The following is a 24585-nucleotide window of genomic DNA, read 5'->3' as shown; positions in this document are numbered from 1 at the left end:
AAGTTTGAGAGGGGAGTGGGAAGGGTCATTTAAACTCAGCAGTTAGTTTAAGTTGGAGGTCAGTTTCCACTCTACACGGATATATAGAATTAACATTAGACAACACCTAGTAGGACCTTAATTTTAGTGTGAATTACCATTTCAACCTTCAGCTGAGCAAAATGTGGTCCTGTTCTTTTGACAGGTTAGTCTCCAATGCTTTAGCCCTCTTAAAAAGAGAAGAGACATAATTTTGGATGCTGCATTATGCACTAATATTTTGGTTTTCTTCTAACAAAGTGCTTGGAAAAGAATTAGGAGAATTGCATGAAAATGGCAGATTTTCTCATGCACGATATTGCGTAACACTGGGGAAAACTTTTATTCTCACAGTGAAATGTTTTGGTGTTTTCCCACCAGTGTTTCTCTGACTTCTTCTGGGAATAAAAATAACAATGTGTTGATGATAGTGTCTGTCCACAAAGTTTCCTCCCTGAAGATATCCCATGGTATTTCAGTCCTATAGAGGTTTTTCAGGAGTGCATTTGGAGATATCCTAAAATTGGTGACATAGATTTCAGCAACAGTGCCAAAATAAAGCTCCTTTGTTTCTGAAAACATCACTAATAGAATTTAATGATATGCTAAAAAGGAGTGAGATGAACACAGTTGGGGAGAAAAAAGTGATTCAGAATTCACTGTTACAGCAAGGAGCATTTAATTTGAAGTAAATGTTAAATGAATCAACTATACTCTCCCAGATGTTTGTGTGAATAAATTATTTTTTTAATATAAGATAAGCACTATTAGAATTTTTAGTATACCGGCTTTGATTCCCTGCAGTTCTGTGGTAAACAAGCACTTTAAAGATTTTATTTATTTATTTGACAGAGAGAGACACAGCGAGAGAGGGAACATCAGCAGGGGGAGTGGGTGAGGGAGAAGCAGGCTTCCGGCGGAGCAGGGAGCCCGATGCGGGGCTCGATCCCAGGATCCTGAGATCATGACCTGAGCCGAAGGCAGACGCTTAATGACTGAGCCACCCAGGCACCCCTAAACAAGCACTTTAAAGATTTATTTATTTATTTATGTGAGAGTGAGCAAGCACGAGCAGCGGGGGAGGGGTAGAGGGAGAAGCAGACTCCACAACTGAGCGGGAAGCCCGATTCGGGACTCAATACCGGGATCGTGACCTGAGCCGAAGGCAGACACAACCTACCGAGCCACCCAGGCACCCCAAACAAGCACCTTAAATTCTAGGTCTCCTCTCTGCCCCCCACCCTTCACAGTTTGCAAACTTTAATAATTAGAGGTAAGGCTGGTTAACTGTAATAATTTTTATGCATTCAAGATGTGATTCTTCGTTTTCATAAATAATAATGTGTTTTTTGGCTTTCTCCTGCAAAAGTAACTGTTTGAAATTAATGAAGAAAGAAAATAGAAGACATTATGTTCAGAAAATCATGCTTGAAAACAATGTTTAGTATGGCATCTAGATCTTAGCAGGAAACTCGGATTTAAGTCTGAGGCTGACCTTAACCCATGACCAATGGAATCTAAGTGTGTTTATTTTTACAGTAGCTTTAATTTGGGGCTTGCAAGTTTGTTGGTTTGTTTTCTCATTCAATTTTGGGGACCCTGAAGCAGTATTTTAATTATAGGAATTAAGCTATTTATAATTTTCATGGCATGAAGATCAGCAAATTTTGTTTTTTCTTGGCTATATTATGTTATCTTACTGAGAAATGTGTGATCTTTGTGTCTAACAATGCACTTAAAAAAAAAATCTCCCGTGCTGCAGTGCTGGAATTCTAACAGAACAACTTCACTCATCTTTCCCCCAACTTTAAAAATAAAAAAATCTGTTCTCACAGAAATGCTGCCTTGAGTTAAACAAAGGACAAGCAGTTACTGGAAATGTTTTCTATACAGTTCTGTTGATGTATATTCATTTCAATTTGTTTATTGCATTCTAGATTTTTTCTTCACTTTGCTGGTAATTGCATTTCATAATCACATTGACCTTTGAACTGAGTTGCATTGAATTTTTATTACCTTCAGCTGTGTTAAATCCTACTTGTAATGAGTCCTTCCCTATAGCAAGTTTGCTGAATGAGTGATGAAGCGAGGGGGGTTAATATCAGGTTCAGTTCTATCTCAATTTAACCGTGCTCCCTTAAGTGGAAACACTAATGTAGGTTGTTTTCTTTCTTTCTTTCTTTTTTCTTTTTGCTGTGACAATTCCTCTGTTTTTGCTAGGAAAAAGGAGTTATTGATGTTTAAACAGTAGTTCATAACAAAGTCATAAGTCGTTTATAATCCGCTTTGGAATACCTACAGTCATACATACCTTTTCCAAAACACACGTACTCCCCTTTTTTTGAAGCCAGACTCCTCTTGGCTCATCTTACTTTTAGTATTTGTGTGGTTGGAAACCAGAAACCTCAGATGCCACGGGTCATTGATAGATTATCAAATGTTGGCATTATTACGTTTGGAACTTTATAATTATGCTAGACGTGCATTTATAATTTTTTAATTCTTCCATTGAAGTATATGCTTTTTAAGGGCAAGAACTATACATCTTCTTTAGTATATACTTATTGCTTACCAAAAAAAATCTAATGCTGTGGTTGCTTCAAAGGGAGAAGAGGCGGCTAAGCAGACAAAGATCCAGGCTCTGGCCTGACTGCAAACTGCAAACAGAATGTCTATTTTATATACCAGTAATTTGGGATCAGAATTGGGAGGAGGGCAGAAATGTTCCTCCTCTTTAAAAAAAAAAAAAAAAAGGGAAAATGACTGTATTGGATAGATAATTTCAGTATCTTGTGATGTTATCTAGTCTAGCCTCCTCATTTTACAGGGTTGGAAACAGACCCAGATCATACAGCTGTTAGGGGCAGATCTAGAATTACAATCCTTCTGTTCGGACTCCTTGGCCAGTACCCTTTAAAGTACACCGCAACATGTATGTTATCAGAACCAAGGAGTATTCCAAGAATACTACGTAGCACCTGGTAATAATAGACACTCAGTAAATCGTAAGATGATTTGTAGTTAATTACCTCTAAGCCAAGTTAAAATAAAAAATGTCATTTTTGTTTATGATCCCAATGAAATGTTGGCATCTTAGAAACTCTGACTTGGGCCTATTATAAGACTAAGCCAGTTGTTATAACAGGTTGTTGTTTGTTATTCTTAGGATCACCTGCTGCTACCGGCCACGACCCACAACAAGACCTCAAGACCAAAGATGTCAATAGTATTACCAGCAATAAACATAAATGGTAAGTTGAAATTTGGGTTTATGAACAACGTAAGTTTGCTTTGTTTAATCAGTATTCTCTGGATTAACCAAAAGCCATTTAAAATGTTTGGTTGGTCAGATATATATCCATGCATTAATTTTGAAACATTTTTCCACTTTTTTCACAAAAGATTATTTTTAAATTCCTATACTCTCTTTAAAAATAACTTTAAAAAATTAAAAGATTTAATTTAAAGTTACTTTTAAAATTACTGTATTTTTAAGAGAAAAAATTCATTCTCTTATTTACAAAATCGGAAAGGTTAGCATCTTGACTGCTCCACAGACTTACTGTAGCCTTTCTGGTTATACATACAGTGTAAGAATTCCCTGCTGGGTTCTGAGAGTGAATTTGTAAGTTGGGTTTTGGGAACTCAAAGCAGTTACCTGTATTATGTAAATGGTGACATGATTCCCAGACCAAACATCACAAGCTATTTAGTCCATAATACTGATGAATTTGGTATTGATAGTGTCACTATTCCATTTTGTTCTCCTACTAGTGCTGAGTATTACATAAATTACAAATAATGCTGTAATACCTTGAGACCATCTAAAGATATTAAGGCATCTTGCTTATAATCTAGAAAGAAAAATAAGCCCAGAAATCACTGTACTCCAAAGAGAAGGTCCCATAAGGAATATACAAAGTACTAAAGAAATTTAGTAAAGGAGAGATTACTTCCAGCTGGGTTCTTCATGGAAAAGAGAATCTCTTACCCCCAGTGCAGCTGTGTGTTGTAAATGAGCACAGTGTGTATTGTTGACTGATTGCTTTCTCTGACACATCATATTAGGCTCTAATGACACTAGGAGGATTGGCTGTCCTTCCCGAATTCATTTATCTGGTATAATGAAACTACTAGTACACTTTTTATCTAGTAGTAAGAACCTCATAGTTTACGAATAAGCCAAAAGGTGAAGAGCCTTTTGGACTAACCTGCAGTTGAACCAGTCCACGTTCTGATTGATGATCATAGTTAAACAACCAAATATAATTGTTAAAAACAAAAACAAAAACCTGGGATTCTAGATAAATCCCAGTAAAATTTAGTCTTAAGAGAAAAAGTATTAGATATTCATTGTACATTTTAAGACCATAGAGGACTATAGAATTTCATTGAGCTGTGTGCGGACTGCTTATTAGAAATGCTTAGAGGTCCTAGGGGCACGTGTGTGGCTCAGTCAGTTGAGCGGCTGCCTCTTGGTTTCGGCTCAGGTCATGATCTCCTGAGATCATGGGGTCGAGCTCCACATTGGCCTCCATGCTCAGTGCAGAGTCTGCTTGAGATTCTCTCCCTTTGCCCCCCTCCTGTTCAAGTTCTGTCTCTAAAATTAAATAAATAAATAAAATCTTAAGGGAAAAAAAAAAAGAAATGCTTAGGAGGTCATGATCTCAGGGTTGTAAGATTGAGCCCCGCCTAGTGTGGAGCCTGCTTAAGATTCTCTCTCTCCATCTCCCTCTGCCCCTCCCCACCCTCCCTCTCTTAAAAAAAGAAAAAAAGAAATGCTTAGGAGGCAGCTTGTTTTATTTTATTTTTTTAAGATTATTTATTTTAGAGAGAGTGTGTGTGTGTGCATACATGTGCAGGGGGAGGGGCAGAGGGAGAGAAAGAGAGAGAGAGAGATTCTCAAGCAGACCTCCCCACTGAGCACAGAGCCCTATGTAGGGCTCAATCTCATGACCCTGAGATCATGACCTGAGCCAAAATAAAGAATCAGACACTCAACCGACTGAGCCACCCAGGCGCCCCGAGGCAGCTTTATAGATAGAAAATAAAACATTTGTTTTGCTAAAGCGTAAAAGAATTATGACATTTTCTTAGTCTTACAAAGACATTTAGAACAAATTTAAGAAAAGCAAAAACTGTAATATTGAGAAGAACTTATCTTTCTTCAGTAAGGGCATACCTCCAAAGCTTTCATGGAGCGGTCCTACTACTACTTCAGGAAGGACAGTATATTCCAAAGTGTACTGTATTACACTCCAAAGAATATGTTTAGGAAACATCATTCTTATTTCATAGGGACCTGGGTTTCTCTGCTTGAACCATAATAGATTTAAGTTCTGGTCAGCTTATGCTCAGAAAGGCTATTATCTAAGCTTCAACAAGACAGAATTCACTTAATTTTGTTCTGATATTGAATTCTTATGCAAGAGAATGCCTGGTTTTATTTTATGACAGTGAGTTTTCCATATTTACTAAGCCAAAAACAATATGATGCTGTTTGACTCTGTTGATCTTGGCCAGGGGACTAATTTTTGAAAATGAGCCTTTCATGGATTTGAAAAATACAATCATTAGAAGATCATTTCCTTTTTAATCTGGTTTTGATTTCTTTATAAATAAATTTAGTTTTTTCCTTTTTAGGGTATAGTAAACTATTCGAAAAGTTAAGATTCAAATGCAAGAAATACTGGCTGAATCTCTACCACGTGCCAGGTGTTGTGCTGTATCCTCAGTCTCTCTCTGAACGGTCCCTCCACCTTCTTGCTCTGAGGGTTAGAATCTGATTTTGCCTCCTCACCTTTTATGCCTCTGAGCCTACAGGTGGGGTGGGTATATCCTTGCTCCCCACTGCAACTTCCAAATGATCTCGCCATCTTTCCCCTTCAGCCCCCCTCAACATCTTAAAGTATATAATGTCGGGCTTTACTCCCCTTACTCTGGTTTGTCACTGTCTTCTGTCCCACCTTCACTGATGACTCTCCACCACTGCTTTTTCTATCTCTCTGTGTAACTTCAGCATTCACAGAGGATTCATCCAGCATCCTGGCCTCTTTTGATCCCATTGTCTTTTTTTCCTTTTTTTTAAAGATTATTTATTTGAGAGAGAGGGCACATGCACAAGCAGGGGGAAGGGCAGAGGGAGAAACAGACTCCCTGCTGAGTGGGGAGCCAGACTCGGGGCTCGATCTCAGGACCCTAAGGTCATGAACTGAGCCAAAATAAAGAGTTGGACACTCAACCAGCTGAGCCATCCAGGCGCCCCAATCCTGTTGTCTTTTATTCTGTACCCCTCAGCCTCCCATCCACATGGTCATACTCTGGATCTCCTCATCATCAATAATGGCACTGCTCTTGAAATACCCTCTCCAAGCATCCCACTCCTACTTATCTCTTACTGTAAACCTGCACTCCCAACTACCCTCTGACCTCACAATCTCCAGGCCTCTGACCCCACCACTTTTTCCGTATGGATCACATTCATAATGGTCATATATTCCTCCTTATCTAGCCGAGATTCCACCCCCCCCAATACTTTCACCACTCTCTTGCATCCCCCCTTAGTTACTCCCTGGCTTCTTTTTTTCTTGGGTCTCACTTGTCTGTAAAAATCCCTCCCTAGTTAAACCCAGCTGTCCTCTTTATGCCTGCTCTCAAGCAGCTGAAAATTGCCAGAAAATACCATCTAGTCAGGACAAGTAGATTGACTGCAAATTTATGACTACTAATTCCAGAGGGGCATTCAGTACTGCCAGTCATTGCTAGTAATTTCACTTGCCTTCTGTCTGAAGCAAGAATTTCTCACCTCTCTTCTCAAATCCCCAACATCCCCTCCGCCCACCCCCTCAGCTGATGAACTCACCAAATGCCACGCTGAGAAAACAGATGTACTCATGTCAGAGCTACGTCATCTTCCGCTGCCGGAAGCGCAGCTGCTTCTGCCGCACACAGACCCTGCCCGCCCTGTTGTGCTGGGAGAAAAGTCTCTTCCGTTGGGTTCTAAAAGCTCAATTTGCTATTTATTAGATACGTGTCACTGGGCAAGTTACTTAGTTTTTCTGTACCTCAGCTTCCTCATCTGTAAAAGGAGATATTAGTAATACCTTTATTTTAGAGTTGATGTGAGAATTAAATGAGTAAATGCTTTAAGTAGTGCCTGGCCATTTTCAGCATGGACACTCGTGCCCCTTTGTCACCATCATCATCCACGTCACCTAAGGTGATTCCTTCCTTTTGGACCCTGTGTCCCAGCCCCTCTCACGGTTTCAGAGACTTTGCTTCTACACTGATACCCTTTCTTTCCTGCGCCATCAGCCTCTTCTCTACCGGTTCAACATACAAAACGTCTTCATACTACCTTTGGTGTGGGGAGACTGTTAATGCCACGTCCTATTTCTCCGCTGTCCTTCAGGGAAACACTCTTGAAAAGAGTGCCTTGTACTCGCTGCCTTCATCTGCTTATCTCCTGGTCTCTCCTCCACACTCATATGTTCTTTCTTCTGAGCCTTGTGAGACTAGATTGCAGACATTCTTATTTTACCCCCAAGTACCTGAATATGCATCTGCTACAAAAGGGGTATTCTCCTACATAAGCACAAGAAAATGACCACACTTAAAAAAAAAAAAAGCTTAGCATTGATACTTTTACAGTTTAATATATAGTCCATATTCACATTTCCAATTTGCCCCTAAAATGCTCTTTATAGCTTTTTGTGGGGAGGGATACAGAATCGAGTCAAAGACCATACGTTACACCCAGTTGGCACACCTCTTTAGTATCCTTTCATCTTAGAACTCTTGCCTTCTGAAAAATTGTCTTTCCTGACATACACACTTCTTAGAAACCAGAGTCACTGAGGTATAACATAATACACAGTAAAAATCAACAATTTTATGTGTACCGTTTAATGAGTTTTGACAGATGTATACAGTTGTGAACCTACCATTCAGTCATGATACAGATGTTTTCATTACTTCAGAAAGTCTCCTCGTACCCCTTTGCAGCCATTCCCCTGAAGTATATTTTTGACATACCCTTCTTTTGAAACACTTCGTCTTGTAGGCTTTCCTGATACCGTGGCTTGTCTCATGTTCCACCTTTGTGTCCTTCTTGCTCAGCTTAGCCAGCTTCTCCTCCTCTGTGAGGACAGGAAACTGGTTTCCTATGTTATGTTTGCCGCTTACAACCCAGCACCTAGAGAAGTGTCTAGTGTAGGAAAATCGCAGGATGCGGCACTCTGGTAGACGTTAAAGCCCAGCAGAGTAATTGGTACTGCTTTATACATCCACTGCGTAACACAGCCAGGATTTCAGGAAGTATATAAAGTATGTTCTGATTAATTATTATATTGTTATTTCAGTATTAAAGACAGATGTGTGAGTGTCAAAAATATTTGGGATTCCAGAATTTAAGATAGATTTTTATACCACTCTGTTCCTTATGGTGTAAGGCTGTGCACATTCGTTTGAGAGCGGCATAATACAATGCAATTCCTGTGTTTTGAATTTGATGGACTCAGGTTTGTTGAATGGCTGAATAAGTGAGGTAAATGTTATTTGGTCAGTACTTTGTGGTCACTTGAAAGATTTTACTATTTTAATTCTTCATATGATTAAAAACCGTTGGCAAGTACAGTTTAGTCTAATCTTTCCAAATATAAATTAATTTGTTTACTAGTTACCTCTCTACCATATTGGTTGAGATTTGGAATTCATTGTAAAGAGTGAATTGAAACTATTAACCTCCTTTTCAACAATTGTTCTACAAAAGAAAGCACATGCAAAAAAATTGAAGTATAGAACTCTCCCAAGTTCCAGAGATGGATTTCTTTGGCTTATTGGGTACATGAATTTGACAGGCAGTACTCTATCCCTTCCAACATTTGGGCACCTGTTTCTTGCAAGGGCAGAGATGTTGTGAGGATATCTCTAACATAGAAGTTTTTCATCCTGAGCAGGGTAAGAATTTAAGAAAGTTGAATAAAATATATTTTCTGCCATTTCTGAGTTCAAAAGTTACATGTACCTTGGAAAGGAACATGAGTTGTGAGTTTGATCCCTTTCTCTGACTTTAGTGGTGCCTGTAGGATTTTGGAGAGGGTGGTGGGAGACAAAGTCAAATTTTTATTGAGCAGTTGGTTTCTGTAGTTCCCTGGATAGGGATATTTGGGAAGAGGAATTTGATTTTCCAATTTTGGCAAAGTAAATTAGATTCCCAAGTCAATATCTGATCTTAAATTATAACGCATAATGACTCTACTTTGTGGTTTTGAGCTATGGAAAAAAGTCTATACAAGAAATAGCTAAAGGGGTGCCTGGGTGGCTCAGATGGTTAAGCGTCTGCCTTCGGCTCAGGTCATGATCCCAGGATCCTGGGATCGAGCCCCGCATGGGGCTCCCTGCTGAGGGGGGAGCCTGCTTCTCCCTCTCCCTCTGCCTGCTGCTTCCCCTGGTTGTACACTCTCTCTCTCTCTCTCTCAAAAATAAATAAAATCTTAAAAAAAAAAAAAGCTAAAGAGAACAGGATTTGGGTGTGAAATTAATGCCATTTAGGAAATGCTAGTTACATCATTCTATCTTTTCTATGCCAATTTAATTTTTGTAATTTATTTCATTTTGCATTCTCTTTGATACTTGATATCCTTTGTCTCATGTGACAGTTGAAAACAGGTTAGTGAAGCTGTAAGAAAGTCTGTCTTTGAAGAAGTCTTCACACTGAAGATTATTGAAATAAAATGAAATGCTAGGTATGCTTTAAAAAAAACTTTTAAAAAATGATTGCAGATGGTTGGCAGAGCAGTGGATGATAAATTAGAGGCTATTGCTATTTATAAAAAAAGGATTCTGGAAGTTTTCCTTGTACTATAAGTCAACATTTCCTGCTTTTAATTATTTCCACTTATGTTGTGGTAAAACTGCTCATTTCCTTTCTTTCTTCATAAGTAATTCAACAAAGTAGACCATAGAAGAGATTTATTTTTAATGGTAGCTACTTTGTAGATGTCTTTCCCAGAGAATGAACACAGCCACTAGCAGATGCGCAATCTGACCAACACTTTGATTTGGTTCTACTGTTCCCCTTTTCTCTGTGTGTCATGTACCTAAGTTAGTGTGGTACCTGAGTAGTAAAGAAAGAACTATTCTAATTCTACCCTGTCCTTGGTAAGGGTTCAAGTAGATGAACAAATGACTAGAAGGCGACACTGTATTTATATTTAATCTCAAGGTAATTTCCATGTAAAAATCTAGAAGAACTTACTAGCAATGAAACATCTTTTTAGTTGAAGAGGTTGTAATAGAAGGGCAGGAAGCAAACCAACTCACCAAATGTGTTGGTTTTAATAATAAGAGAATGTTGATACAACTGCTTTTGATGATCACTAGTTTCATAAAACTGTGATCCCAAAGAAAATGTATTTGGAAACTGTCCTGTTTTAGACATGTTCTGCACAAGCAGGCTGGTTGTCTGTAAGAGAATTGTGCCTAATCTTATAAATTCTCTTTTTCTTAAAGGCCTGCAGGTTATCTACTTTCTTAAAATATATTTACAACCTTGTATTTCTTCCATTTCAGTGTTCTGTAATTGGGTCTAGACAGTTGAGTGAGTTGAGTCTTCTCTTCCAACCATGTTTTAAATATTTTAAAAACATATAATTAAATATTTCACTTTTGACTCACTACGAAAGCAGTAGTACAATTTCCACACTGAGAATTTCTACTGACAAAAGGAGAAAAATGACACTAGTCACAAAAAAGAAAGATTTTTTTCTTTCAGTATATATCCACAGATCTATGAATTATGTCTGGCTGGCAGGTATAATGGGGAGTGTTAACATTGACCATACTAGCTGTGATAAATAGTATCTTCATGAAGACCTGGGTCTTCGTGTTGATCCCCTGTGTTGAACTGGCAGTTTCCTTGTGAGAAGACAGTCACCTGTGGGAGGCAGAATATGACATTATCTTTACAATGTGGGTAAAATTTGGCTCAATTCCTTAGATCCCTTTTTAGCTTACCTTCTCTAGTGATGTTAAATCACCAGCCGGGCCTAGACCAACAGTGATGATTTAGATCAGTTCTAAACCGGAAACAACATGCTGATTAATTTTTTAAGAGAAATCAATTAAGTACTGGGTAGTTATAAATCATAATGCCTCTGACATCGGATCAAAAATTTGAAGACTATGATAGATACTAGGATCTTGGTACCTTGGGAGGTAAAACTTGAACTGGACTATAAAGGAAACTTAGAGGAGGATAAGGAGGAGGATATTTTTTAATGTAAGGATTGCATTTAGCTACAAGTAACAAAAAAACCTTAACTAAACATTGTCTTAAATAAATTGGATTCATTTTTTCTTATATATATTTTTTTATTTAAAAAAATTTTTTTGTTATGTTAATCACCATACATCACATCATTAGTTTTTGATGTAGTGTTCCATGATTCATTGTTTGTGTATAACACCCAGTGCTCCATGCAGAACGTGCCCTCTTTAATACCCATCACCAGGCTAACCCATCCTCCCAACCCCCTCCCCGCTAGAACCCTCAGTTTGTTTTCAGAGTCCATCGTCTCTCATGGTTCATCTCCCCCTCTGATTTGCCCCCCTTCATTCTTCCCCTCCTGCTATCTTTTTTTTTTTTTTTAACATATATTGTATTATTTGTTTCAGAGGTACAGATCTGTGATTCAACAGTCTTGCACAATTCACAGCGCTCACCATAGCACATACCCTCCCCAATGTCTATCACCCAGCCACCCCATCCCTCCCACCCCACCCCCCACTCCAGCAATCCTCCGTTTGTTTCCTGAGATTAAGAATTCCTCATATCAGTGAGGTCATATGATACATGTCTTTCTCTGATTGACTTATTTCGCTCAGCAATAACACCCTCCAGTTCCATCCACGTCATTGCAAATGGCAAGATCTCATTCCTTTTGATGGCTGCATAATATTCCATTGTATATATATACCACATCTTCTTTATCCATTCATCCGTCGATGGACATCTTGGCTCTTTCCACAGTTTGGCTATTGTGGACATTGCTGCTATAAACATCGGGGTGAACGTACCCCTTTGGATCCCTACATTTGTATCTTTGGGGTAAATACCCAGTAGTGCAATTGCTGGATCTTATGGTAGTTCTATTTTCAACTTTCTGAGGAACCTCCATACTGTTTTCCAGAGTGGCTGCACCAGCTTGCATTCCCACCAACAGTGTAGGAGGGTTCCCCTTTCTCAACATCCCCACCAACATCTGTCGTTTCCTGACTTGTTAATTTTAGTCATTCTGAGTGGTGTGAGGTGGTATCTCATTGAGGTTTTGATTTGGATTTCCCTGATGCCGAGCAATGTTGAGCACTTTTTCATGTGTCTGTTGGCCATTTGGATGTCTTTGGAAAAATGTCTGTTCATGTCTTCTGCCCATTTCTTGATTGGATCATTTGTTCTTTGGGTGTTGAGTTTAAGAAGTTCTTTATAGATTTTGGATACTAGCCCTTTATCTGATATGTCATTTGCAGATATCTTCTCCCATTCTGTCGGTTGTCTTTTGGTTTGTTTACTGTTTCTTTTGCTGTGCAAAAGCTTTTTATCTTGATGAAGTCCTAATAGTTCATTTTTGCCCTTGCTTCCCTTGCCTTTGGTGATGTTTCTAGGAAGAAGTTGCTGTGGCTGAGGTCGAAGAGGTTGCTGCCTGTGTTCTCCTTTAGGATTTTGATGGACTCCTGTCTCACATTTAGGTCTTTCATCCATTTTGAGTCTGTTTTTGTGTGTGGTGTAAGGAAATGGTCCAGTTTCATTCTTCTGCATGTGGCTGTCCAATTTTCCCAACACCATTTGTTGAAGAGACTGTCTTTTTTCCATTGGACATTCTTTCCTGCTTTGCTGAAGATTAGTTGACCAGAGAGTTGAGGGTCCATTTCTGGGCTCTCTCTTCTGTTGCATTGATCTATGTGTCTGTTTTTGTGCCAGTACCATACTGTCTTGATGATGACAGCTTTGTAGTAGAGCTGGAAGTCCGGAATTGTGATGCCGCCAGCTTTGCTTTTCTTTTTCAACATTCCTCTGGCTATTCAGGGTCTTTTCTGGTTCCATACAAATTTTAGAATTATTTGTTCCATTTCTTTGAAAAAAGTGGATGGTATTTTGATGGGGATTGCATTGAATGTGTAGATTGCTCTAGGTAGCATTGACATCTTCACAATATTTGTTCTTCCAATCCATGAGCATGGAACGTTTTTCCATTTCTTTGTGTCTTCCTCAATTTCTTTCATGAGTATTTTATAGTTTTTTGAGTACAGATCCTTTGCCTCTTTGGTTAGATTTATTCCTAGGTATCTTACGGTTTTGGGTGCAATTGTAAATGGGATCAACTCCTTAATTTCTCCTTCTTCTGTCTTGTTGGTGGTGTATAGGAATGCCACTGATTTCTGTGCATTGATTTTATATCCTGCCACTTGACTAAATTCCTGTATGAGTTCTAGCAGTTTTGGAGTGGAGTCTTTTGTGTTTTCCACATAAAGAATCTTATCATCTGCAAAGAGTGAGAGTTTGACTTCTTCTTTGCCCATTTGGATGCCTTTTATTTCTTTTTGTTGTCTGATTGCTGTGGCTAGGACTTTAGTAGTATGTTGAATAGCAGTGGTGATAGTGGACATCCCTGCCGCGTTCCTGACCTTAGGGGGAAAGCTCTCAGTTTTTCCCCATTGAGAATGATATTCGCTGTGGGTTTTTCATAGATGGCTTTTATGATATTGAGGTATGTACCCTCTATCCCTATACTCTGAAGAGTTTTGATCAAGAAAGGATGCTGTACTTTGTCAAATGCTTTTTCTGCATCTATTGAGAGGATCATATGATTCTTGTTCTTTCTTTTGTTAATGTATTGTATCACGTTGATTGATTTGCAGATGTTGAGCCAACCTTGCAGCCCAGGGATAAATCCCACTTGGTCGTGGTGAATAATCCTTTTAATGTACAGTTGGATCCTATTGGCTAGTATTTTGGTGAGAATTTTTGCATTCATGTTCATCAAGGATATTGGTTTGTAATTCTCCTTTTTGATGGGGTCTTTGTCTGGTTTTGGGATCAAGGTAATGGTGGCCTCATAAAATGAGTTTGGAAGTTTTCCTTCCATCTCTATTTTTTGGAAGTTTCAGAAGAATAGGTATTAATTCTTCCTTCAATGTTTGGTAGAATTGCCCTGGAAGCCATCTGGCCCTGGGCTTTTGTTTGTTGGGAGATTTTTGATGACTGCTTCAGTTTCCTTAGTGATTATAGGTCTGTTCCATTTTTTCTTATATATTGACGAGTCCACAGCAATGAACCAATCTAGGTGCTGGTGTTTGCTCAACAACATAAGCTGCTAGGACTAAGGTTGTTGCAGTTCTCTTGGCCTTTCTCAGATGTTCTCAGAGTGGCTGCTGCAGCTCAAGCCCTCATATCTGTATTTCAGACAGAAAAAAGGACGAAGGCCTGGCATCTATCAGGAAGGCAAACATTGTCCAGAAATTTCTGGCAGACTTGCTGATGATGTCTCATGGGACATACAAACTGTGTCCCATGCATATGCCTAGCTTCAAGGGAGGCTCAGAAATAGTGTTTTTACTAGGCACACTGTGATCTGAAAAAAATACAGACTTGGCTCAGTACGGAAGGAATGGGTACTGGGTGGGCGGATCAGCAGCAGCTGCTTGCTGTGGCATTCCGTCATGCGCTGAGCTGGGACTGAGTAAAGTGTCTGGGAGGAGACAGTGAGGAGGGGACTCGAGTTGAAGAGGATGAGAAATAGTGTTTGCTGCATGGGATGCAGCTATATGATGTAGGTCATTAACGAGTTAAGGCAGTGACTTTAAGCTCTCCAGCATAAAAATTACACTCTGAAAGCTCTGTTAAGAGACCGTTAATCCAGCTGAGGTCTGTCAGTGAACAAAAGTTAGGGAAGATGAGCTAGGATGCATTGCACCAATTATGGGGTGAGGTTGTGAAAGGCATGGAATGGAGAGAAAGGAAAACTGTCCAGAGAAATTTCAAACGGAAAATCTATTGCACCTGGTAACTGAAGGAGGGAGTAGAAGCTGATTGCACGATGGTAAAGTAGCTGTACTTGCCAGAGCTGTTTCTTGCCACCCTCGTTTCCTCTGGGCGAAGTCGTCAGGGTAACCATTCTTGGCTCCTCCCAGATTGTTCGGTTACCCCGCTTGGCATATGGCCTCTTCTGAACCCACTTCTGCAGAGGAAGTCTGAAGATCGGATTTTGAAATGGAAGAGACGAGATTAATGGTGGATCTGCCTTTCTGTACCTGAAGACTTAGCACTTGTTGAGTGATACTGCTTTGAGGATTTATTGGCGGTTGCACAGGTCCATTTTTTTCAGGAGTAGTTTGTCTTTTTTAGTATTTGATTTACTAATAAACTGTTGAATCTGTGGGAACTTTCATGAGCCTCCAGAGGTTTACTTCGGATCAGGTTGCACTGCATCTTCCAGGATATTAGTGCTTCCTCGCCCCGAGGAGCCAGTTGCCGAGCCCGCTGCACCTAAAAGACCTTCCGGGTCCCGTCAGCTCTCAGTGAGATCACTTTCACTCTTTCTCCCTTGTGGCAAAAATCTGTTTCTACTCAAACAGATGGTTTAGCTTTCGACTAATAAAAACTAGAGATCAGAATCTGTTTAAGCCAACAGAGTTGGTTTGAGGTTCCTACTAACTGTTCAAAATCTGAATTATTTCTTTATTTTACACATATTAAGCTCCTCAGAATGGATTTATCTTTGTACTGGAAAATCAGGGACCTTGTAGTGAGTCAGAAGATTGAACCATTTCACGTAATCTCGAGTTTCTGTTTCTCTGAAGAACTACTTAACAAGCACAGGCTCAGCTCCTCTGTTTTCTCTTCTGCAATGATACCAGCTGGAAACAGTAGGGATCCTAACTTTCTGTGGAGTGCTACATGGTTCTTTCAGGACTTGCTGGTGATTTTTTTGTTATTTAAGACACAGCTGAGAACGGGTGATAGGGCAGCGTCATCTCAGGGACGTCCGTGTCAAGGACGCTATAATTCTGTTCACCTTGGAGACTGCTCCTCTTCTTGGGTTTTCACAAGTAAAGGTGAAAGAGTCCTCAGAAATCTGTATTTTTCTGAATCTAGAATGTTGCAGTTGAAAATATGGATACAGATTGTTAGAGCTTTTGCTTTGGGAATCTTGAGTACATCAGGCAAGAAATGCCTTTGAACTTAACCAAATATCCATAGTCTCTTCCATATTTATTACAGATTTTACAGAAACAATCGCATGCCTTAAACATAAGATTTAGATTAATAATGAGACAAATGTGAAATGTAAAATAGTTTGTTGCTAGGAGCGGGGTTGTTAGGAAGACCATACAATTAGCCTCTATGAGGATGTCAAAAGCCCATGTCTTTGTTTTCGTTCTACCTTCTCTACAGGACAGAACCTTGTGGGAAATGTGATCCACTTGGTACGACTACAGTATAGATTAGGACAGAGAAAGACTCACTAATACTCATGTTGTCCAGCCATAAAATACCAGGGCTCAGAGGCTTTGGTACACTTATCCACGCTAACTCCCTGCTAGTGGCAGAGTTTCCTTCTGCCACACTTCACCCAGTGGCCAACCACTTTATTTTTTTTTTTAAGATTTTATTTATTTATTTGAGAGAAAGAGAGAACGAGCAGTGGGAAGGGGCAAAGGAGAGAGAGAGAAGCAGACTCCCTACTGAGCAGGGAGCCCGACGCCGGGCTTGATCCCAGGACCTGGAGATCATGACGTGAGCCAAAGGCGGATGTTTAACCAACTGAGCCGCCCAGGTGCCTGGCCAACCACTTTAGCTAGTCCCCTCCGCGGATGAAGGCTGCCTGCCTTAAATAGCTCTCGCAATTTGTAAATTGTTCCTTTTTTGGTCTCTTCCTCATTCTACCTATAAACTCACAGGATTATGTATAAATATAATCTTTCTTCCACATGACAGACCTCTAGCTGCTTGTACTCTGTATATATCCCCTGAGCCTTCATACACCACGGCCTTCCAGTTTTCAGAAGCTGTTCTTCTTGTGGCCTCCATTCTGTGGTCACTCTCTTCTGGATGGGTTCTGGTTTTTCCACCTCTTATGGAGGGCTATGAGTATGGAGCATAATGGAGTATCTCCAAATTTTATGCAGTGTATTTTGAGTGATGACATCAAAGTGTTTTTTCCAGTTCCAACCTACAGTGTGCCTTTTGTCAATTCTTGTCCATGGTTCCTTTCACATATATCATTACCAAACCATGTCTCTTCCATTTTACTTCCTGATTTTGATTTTTGGACTGTTTTTATCCTGATTTAACATCTTCCTAATAAAGTCTTTCTTAAATCCCTTACTCAAACGTTCAGGGAAAGCTTTCCTAAGTCCATAGAAAAGGTTAGGTGCCCCTCTCCCCCCTCCACTGCCCAGAATACTCTGAACTCCCTTATTTTTGTAACATTCATATTATTTATAATCAGTAGCTTATTGTCTAACCTGCTAAACTGTAGGCTCTTTAAGGGTAGGGACCCTGTTTGTTTAATATCTTTTGTTATTCCTAGTGCCTTAGAAAAATATAAGTGCCTGACACACAGTAGGTGCTCAACAAGATGTGTTGGATTGAATTAAATGTATAAAGCCTCTCTGCCAGCTAGGCACTGTCATTTGTATCCAAGAGAAAAATGTAATCAGTTAAATGAATCCACACACACAGAGTGATCTTTGAACTGAATCCTGAAGGATTCATGTGATTGGCCAAGTGTGTGAACATTCTGGGCAGAGGGAACAGTATAATAGGGATATCAGAACAAGAAAACTAGTTAGCCTACTTGGGGGATTAAAAGTGCCTTGAGGTGCAGAGGAAGCCAGAGAGGCCAGCAGAGGCCAGTTCACGAAGGCCTGTAGGACATGATGCGGAGTTGTGATTTTACCCTGTGAGTAATAGGGAGCTACTAAAAGATTTTGGGCAGAGGAGAGGCACAAGTAGAATCATGTTTCAAGTATTTCCCTGATGGCAAGGATGGATTAGAGGGGGTGATACTTTTTACAAAGACAAAGTTATAATCATCTAGTCGAGAAATAGCAGTTTGAACAAACATCGATTACTTCAGTTTCTGGGGCTCAGGGATGTGGGAGCTTAGCGGGGTGGGTCCGGCCCCAAGTCTCTCGTGAGGTTGTAGCCAGGCTGTGGGTGGAGCTGAGGATCTGACTGGGGCCGAAGGATCCGTTCCCAGGCTCACGCACTGTTGGCAGCAGGCTTCAGCTCCTCACCTGAGCGCCCCTTCCTGTTACTTCCCCCAGAGCAACCGATCCATGAGGGCAAGAAAGTGAGCAAGTGAGAGAACTCACCAGACGGAAGCCAGGCTTTTACACCTAATTGCGGAAGTGACATGCCGTCACCTCCCCCGCGTGCTGTAAACTGCAGACTGCACCTGGGATGTTGTAGGGGGGACTCCACAAGGGTGTGAGTCCCGGGGGTGGGGGTCAGGGGGCATCTCAGAGGCTGCTTGCCGTGCTGCCTGTCGCAGTGTACCAAGAGCACGTCTCAAAGTCGGGAACACTGTGGTGGTTTATGGAGACAGAAGGACAGACTACTTCACAGAGAAACTGTCCTATTAATCATTTCTCCCAGCTTCTTACTGCCTAGAGCATTTGCTTGACTGAAAAGTAAGATCACTAAGACCCCATTATAAATGTTAAATAATGGCTAGTTTGCAATCATTGCTCCGTTTTCTGAGCTTTGATAACCCGGTTCCCTGTTTGTTTTATAGGGTAATGCAGTCGTGGCTCAGGTTTGCAAGTATCTGTCACATGGCACCCTGCTAAGTCATGTGCGGCTTTCCGAGGGGCTCTGGGATGTGATTTATGTCTTCAGAGAGCTAATCTTACTGGGAAACAGGACATTCGTAGATCAGAGAGAATCTCAGAGCTGGAAGAGAACTTAGGGACAGTCTAACACAGCGTCACGTTACGTACGGGTAAGAAAACAGGTTGGGGGAGGCAGACTGCTGGTGGAGCTGTGACCTGAAGCCAGATCTTTACGTCCCCAGGCAGAGCGCTTGAGTTAAATGTGAAAGGTGATTTTTTTTGTTTGGTTTGGTTTGGTTTTTAGAGAGGAGAGGGGGAGGAGGAGAGGGAGAGAGAATCTTAAGCAGGCTCCACAACCAGCTCGACGTGGGGCTCGATCTCATGACCCTGAGATCATGACCCTGAGCCAAAATCAAGAGTCAGACACTTAACCGACTGAGCCACCTGAAAGGTAATTTTTTTTATACCACCAAGGACATTCTTTGAAAACATAAAACCATTTTTTATATTTGAAGCAGAATGACCTAGTATTTGATGTGGGGAAAGGTGAGGCGTATCTTAGAAGACATTTCTGTCTTTTGTGAGAAGACTCCCTCACTCCATCACTGATTACTGTATGACTTTTGCACTAAATTATAATACATTTGAGAACACAAAATAATTAGCAGTGCCACATACCTTACAGTTTTCCGAAGCAGGGACCACCCTAATTGACAGATACTTATATAATTTCCCCATTTTAAAGTGATAAATATCCAGGGTTAAATAATGTAAAAAATTATGGTACAAAATTATGAGTAAAAACAGTATGTAAATACGAGCTACACTGTCCGAATGAGAGAGTAGAAATAAAGAAAATTAGGCATTTACAAGATTCACTCAGTATATATCACAGTTTAAAATATTTTGGAGGTTTGTTTTTCTTCCCCCCAAACAAAATGCTTTTTAATCACCCATTGCCTATATTCCTAAATAGTTTTAAGTTGCAAATTCAGGTTTAGTTCTTCTTTTTGTGAGCACCCACCATGTATATGAAGCATATTTTGGGGTTCTTTAACATAGATAATTGCAGGTGGTCATCACCAAGTCTCCATGACATAATTGTATCCGTTTCACAGCTGAAGTGGTGAGGAGATTGAGGGAGCTGTGACTGAACTGTCCGAGGAGTCCTTCACGGTCCGCTTTCTGCGGGCCCAGCACTAGCTCCTCACGTGTCTTCAGCCCTTCCCTGAAGCACATTTGTGACGAAGTCAAGACAGTAGAATTAAATACCAGTTTATGTTGCCATAACTTCAGAGTGACAGCTACTGTGTTTATGTTCTGGTCATCTCTCAGTATTTTAATATTAAGCACATATTTTGGATGCTGGTCGACAAAAAGATGCCATATTTATATTCTTATAAGATAGACATGCTCACCCACTAGTTCCCTGGACTTTCCATGATAAACCAAAAAGATGTTTTTCCTATCTTAAAGAAATAAACTGGGAGTCTATAAGCTCTAGCTTCCTTGACATCATAAATTTACCTCATTAAAGCACTGTTTTATAAATTCATTCCGTCCACATATAGCAAGCATTGATTTCAGAGTTTGGTTGCTTTTTCCGTGGTACTTAAACGTACCTTTTTTTTCCCCCCCCACATTTCCCAGTAAATAAATGTTAGTCATTTCCCTAAACTAGCCTTCCCAGACTAATAGATGAGTTCCACTTTCAAAATAAAACATATCACTTAGTAGGAAAATTAAACAGTCTGTCTTCTCACTAATGAATTTACTGTCAACATTTGTATAGACGTGGCCATGTGTTTTCCCAGGAAAACCGGCCTGCAGTCAGACGAAGATAGCTGGTAAGTTCCATTAGAAGGACTAGGCTATGAACATGAAAAATCTCCTGCCCCCTCTGCTGAGTTCAGTTCAGTTCAGTTCAGTTCATCGTGCTGTTCTCACACATTCTAGCAAACGCACTGCCCTGTTAGTGCTGTCTTCCCTCTCTTACTCCACAGAGCCTCATTCAGCAGGTACTTAATAAGTACTACCTTTGTAAACAGCCAATTCGATTCCATCTTTATTAAGAACCTACTAAATGTTAGATATCGTTTTATGAGCTGAGATACTATTTAATATGAAAATTATAGGTAGACCCCTGCCTTAGGTAAGCTCATAATATAATAGAGCTTTTTATTTTTTTAACCTTTAGCCGCTTTTATCAATCAGTCTTCTTTAGTGTCAAATAACAGGGTATTTAAGCGGAATTTGGTAAGTTAAGCAGAATTTCTAGGAGAGCCAGAGAGTGAGACTTGGAGGTTTGTTAGGCAAAAACAAAGCCCCGCGTTCCCCCCACAGAGCATGCACCATTGATGACACTGATTCCAAACTCTGCTTCCGGACCGGCCCCGTGGCTGGCTCTCGACACTAGATGCTTCTCCCGCCGGGACCTCCGCCCTCTCCAGAGGGGCTTTCGTAGCCGAGGCTGCTTTGTAGTCCGGAGCCTGGTGCATCGGATTGGCAGTGCCCACACCCTAGTTACCGGGAAGTCTGGAAACTGTACTAGAAAAACCTATGCCTCCCCTCTCCTGTATTTTTCTCCTTTACTACTCACTCAGAACACTTCTGGTCACCAAATGTGTTTGGGGGGGAGTTCCCCCATACCAAGCAGTTCTCCATGACAGCATCTCAGTGTCCTAGAATTTAACTCAGTTCTGACACCGTCTACTTGGAGATAGCATCAGATCTCTGAGTTGAAGGGCTCTCTTCCCCGAGATTGCTCCCACCCCACTTCAGATGCCGATCACAAGTAGCGGGTCCCCAAGTTACCCACAACTTCTGTCCGAATTGGTTATAAATCAAGGGTTCTCCTGACCCCGTCCTCAGGTTTGATTTATTTGCTAGAACAGCCCACAGAACTCAGGGCACTTACTTACACTGACTAGTCTATTAAAGGATATGATACAGGATACAGATGAACAGCGAGGTGAAGAGATACATAGGGCGAGGTCTGGGAGGGTCCCAAGTGCAGGAACTTTTGTCCCTGTTGGAGTTGGGGTATGTCATCCTCCAGATGTGTGTGTGTATTTAACAACCTAGAAGGTCTGAGGTCCCGCCATACTAGTGGGGTTTTTGTGGAGGCTTCATTGTGTAGGGCATAGGCATGATCGATCATTAACTCCATTTCAGCTCATCCCCCTTCTCCAGAGAATGGGGAGTGGGGCCGAAAATTCCAAGCTTCTAATCAGGGCTTGGTCTTTCTGGTGGCCAGCTCCCATCCAGGAGCCCACCCAGAGTCATCTCATTAGAACAAAAGACACTCCTGTCACCCAGGAAATTCCAAGGTTTCAGGAACTCTGCCAGGAACCAGGGGCAGAAACCAATATATATTTCCTGTTATCTCACAGGTACTAAAACTTATATAGTGGGAGGTCAGCTCTGCCTCATAAAATACGAGATTCTCTGAACATAGGAAGATAGATGGCTTATTAGTGGCCAAAACAGCATTTTGAATAATCAGAGAAGGTTAAACGTAGGGGTTGAGAAGAAGGAAACAACAATCAAAGGAGAAATACCATGAATTTGGCTTTAATGTTACTAAAAGAAGTGTTTTTTTAACAACCTATTTTCCTAAACCATTTGATAAAACTCAGTTAATGGAAGGCTGGGTGATAGCTGATACTGTTAGTTCAAATAAGGTCCTAAAGAATGTCTCTACTTGAGGCTCATTTGCTCTCTGCAAATACAGGAACCGTCACCTCTTCAGAAAGGGTGAGCCTCAGCATAGCACAGGAAAACAGCCCACACTTAAGAGTCAAAGCCCTGAGTTCTTGCCCTGCTCAGCCCTTAGCCGGATGCGTGACCCGTAAGCAAGTGGGTCAGTTTGAGTGCCCTCGTCTGTGAACTGATGAGATGGTTGAGGCAGGTGATCTTGAGTTTCCTGTGGGCTCTAAAATTCTGTAACTTCTAAGGCTAATGACGATTATTTTTACTTGTTTGTGTTTTAAAAGGCCAATAAATCATGAGTTTATTTTTTGATGATGAATTTCCATGAACTCAAAGAATTAAATCTCCACCTTCCACTTAGTTTTTTTTTGTTTGTTTTTTAAACAATGGTATTTTCCCACACAGTACGGTTTAGGCATTCAAGTTGCAACAGGGGAAATGCTCACTGAATTTGTCATCATTATTTTTGGCTTCTATTTTTATGAGAGCCTTGTTCGTTTCCTAGTTTCAATAATCTATTTCTCGGGGCGCCTGGGTGGCTCAGTCGGTTGAGCTTCCAACTCTTGATTTCAGCTCAGGTCATGATTTCAGGGTCATGAGATCGAGCCCCAAGTCGGGCTCTGTGCTGGGTGTAGAGTCTGCTTAGGATTCTCTCTCTCTCTGCCTCGGCCATTCCCCTTGCCCTCTGTCTCTCGCCCTCTCTTAAAAAAAAAAAAAATTATCTATTTCTCAAATAGATATTAAGCCGTAGCGTATCTGATTTAACATTTGAGGATTAAATTATATTTATGTTAATGAATAGAATGTTAACCATGTTTCTTTCAAAAATAGTTTTCTCTCATTATGAAACACAAGGTTCTTCACAATTATTGTAAAGTAGAAAATTTTGGCAACTTTCTGTATCCACTGAGCAGCTAATGTCCTGTTTTGATTCAGCTGACTTAGTGATGAAGTGGCCGCACACTGTGCATATGTAATGAAGCAGGTGAATCAAGTGAGTAAATGCCGAACTGTTGGCCTCAGGAGCCACACGCTTCACATGCCCACCAGTTGGGTACGAGGGTTCCATTTACTCAACATTCTCGACAGTACTTTTTTTTTTCCTTTTCCTTTGAGTATATCCACCCTACAGGTGTGAAATGGTATGTCAGTTATGATTTTGATTTGCATTTTACCAGCGGCTAATAACACTGAGCATCTTATCGTGTGTGTTTATTGGCCACTTGCATATCCTCTTTGGAGAACTGTCCCATCAGATCATTTGCCCGTTTTTCAGTTTGGTCATTTTGTCTTTTTATTACTGGGTGGTAAGAGTTCTTTTTAATTCTAGATACCAGTCACTTATCAGATACATGATTTGCAAAATTTTTTTACTCATTCTGTGGGTTTGTCTTCTTTCTTGAGCAATCCTTATTCTTAACTCTGATTAAATTTTGGTTTCCTGAACTTTCTGTTAAACTTTCTAAGTGTCTCAAGCTGTGAAGTAACCTGAAATTCTTTGAAAGCAGAACTAGATTATAATTTAAGACTGTGACAGAAAATAATAATTATCGCAGGAATCAACATTGTTTGGTTTGTTACCATGAGCCAATCATTGTGCTGAGTGCCTTACAGCCCTGAAATGTACGGATTCTTACTATTCTTCTTTTATGTATGAAGAAACAGAGGCCTGAAGAGGTTGAATTGCCCCAAATCAGAAAGCACTAATAAGTTGGAATGCCAGTACGTGTTGTTTTCTTAACCAATATTCATATTTTATTTTGTATCTTTATATTCCCCTATCATATTTTTTAAAACAATGTTATTTTACACCTTCATTTTTCATTCACTCACAATCCCTAGATTTCTCTCAGGGCTGTTGGAAACTAGTCGTTCACTTCTGCTCTTAGAGCTCTACTTCTTTGGAACTGGGTTTCTTAGTTTCTGACCACATCTTTTCATTAATATAACCTTTCGATTTTTTTTACTGTCCCCTCCAAATTGGCCTTTTCAAACTAACTCTAATATTGGTCAGTGTTT

The 24585-nt window shown here is 40.3% G+C and overlaps 1 protein-coding gene across 1 annotated transcript in view; it reads left to right on the top strand.

Moving 5' to 3' along the window:
• ATF6 (activating transcription factor 6) overlaps nucleotides 1-24585 on the top strand; it is a 209362-nt gene that overhangs the window by 146934 nt on the left and 37843 nt on the right. The window contains exon 15 of the mRNA XM_036103526.2: nucleotides 3185-3269. Coding sequence (XP_035959419.1) covers nucleotides 3185-3269 — 85 coding nt within the window. The remainder of the gene's footprint in view (nucleotides 1-3184; nucleotides 3270-24585) is intronic.

This window comes from Halichoerus grypus, chromosome 7, assembly GCF_964656455.1.
Source record: "Halichoerus grypus chromosome 7, mHalGry1.hap1.1, whole genome shotgun sequence".
In the NCBI taxonomy this organism is placed as follows: Eukaryota; Metazoa; Chordata; class Mammalia; order Carnivora; family Phocidae; genus Halichoerus; species Halichoerus grypus.
The sequence above is the reverse complement of the archived record's forward strand: the minus strand, read 5'-3'. Positions and strand labels throughout refer to the sequence as shown.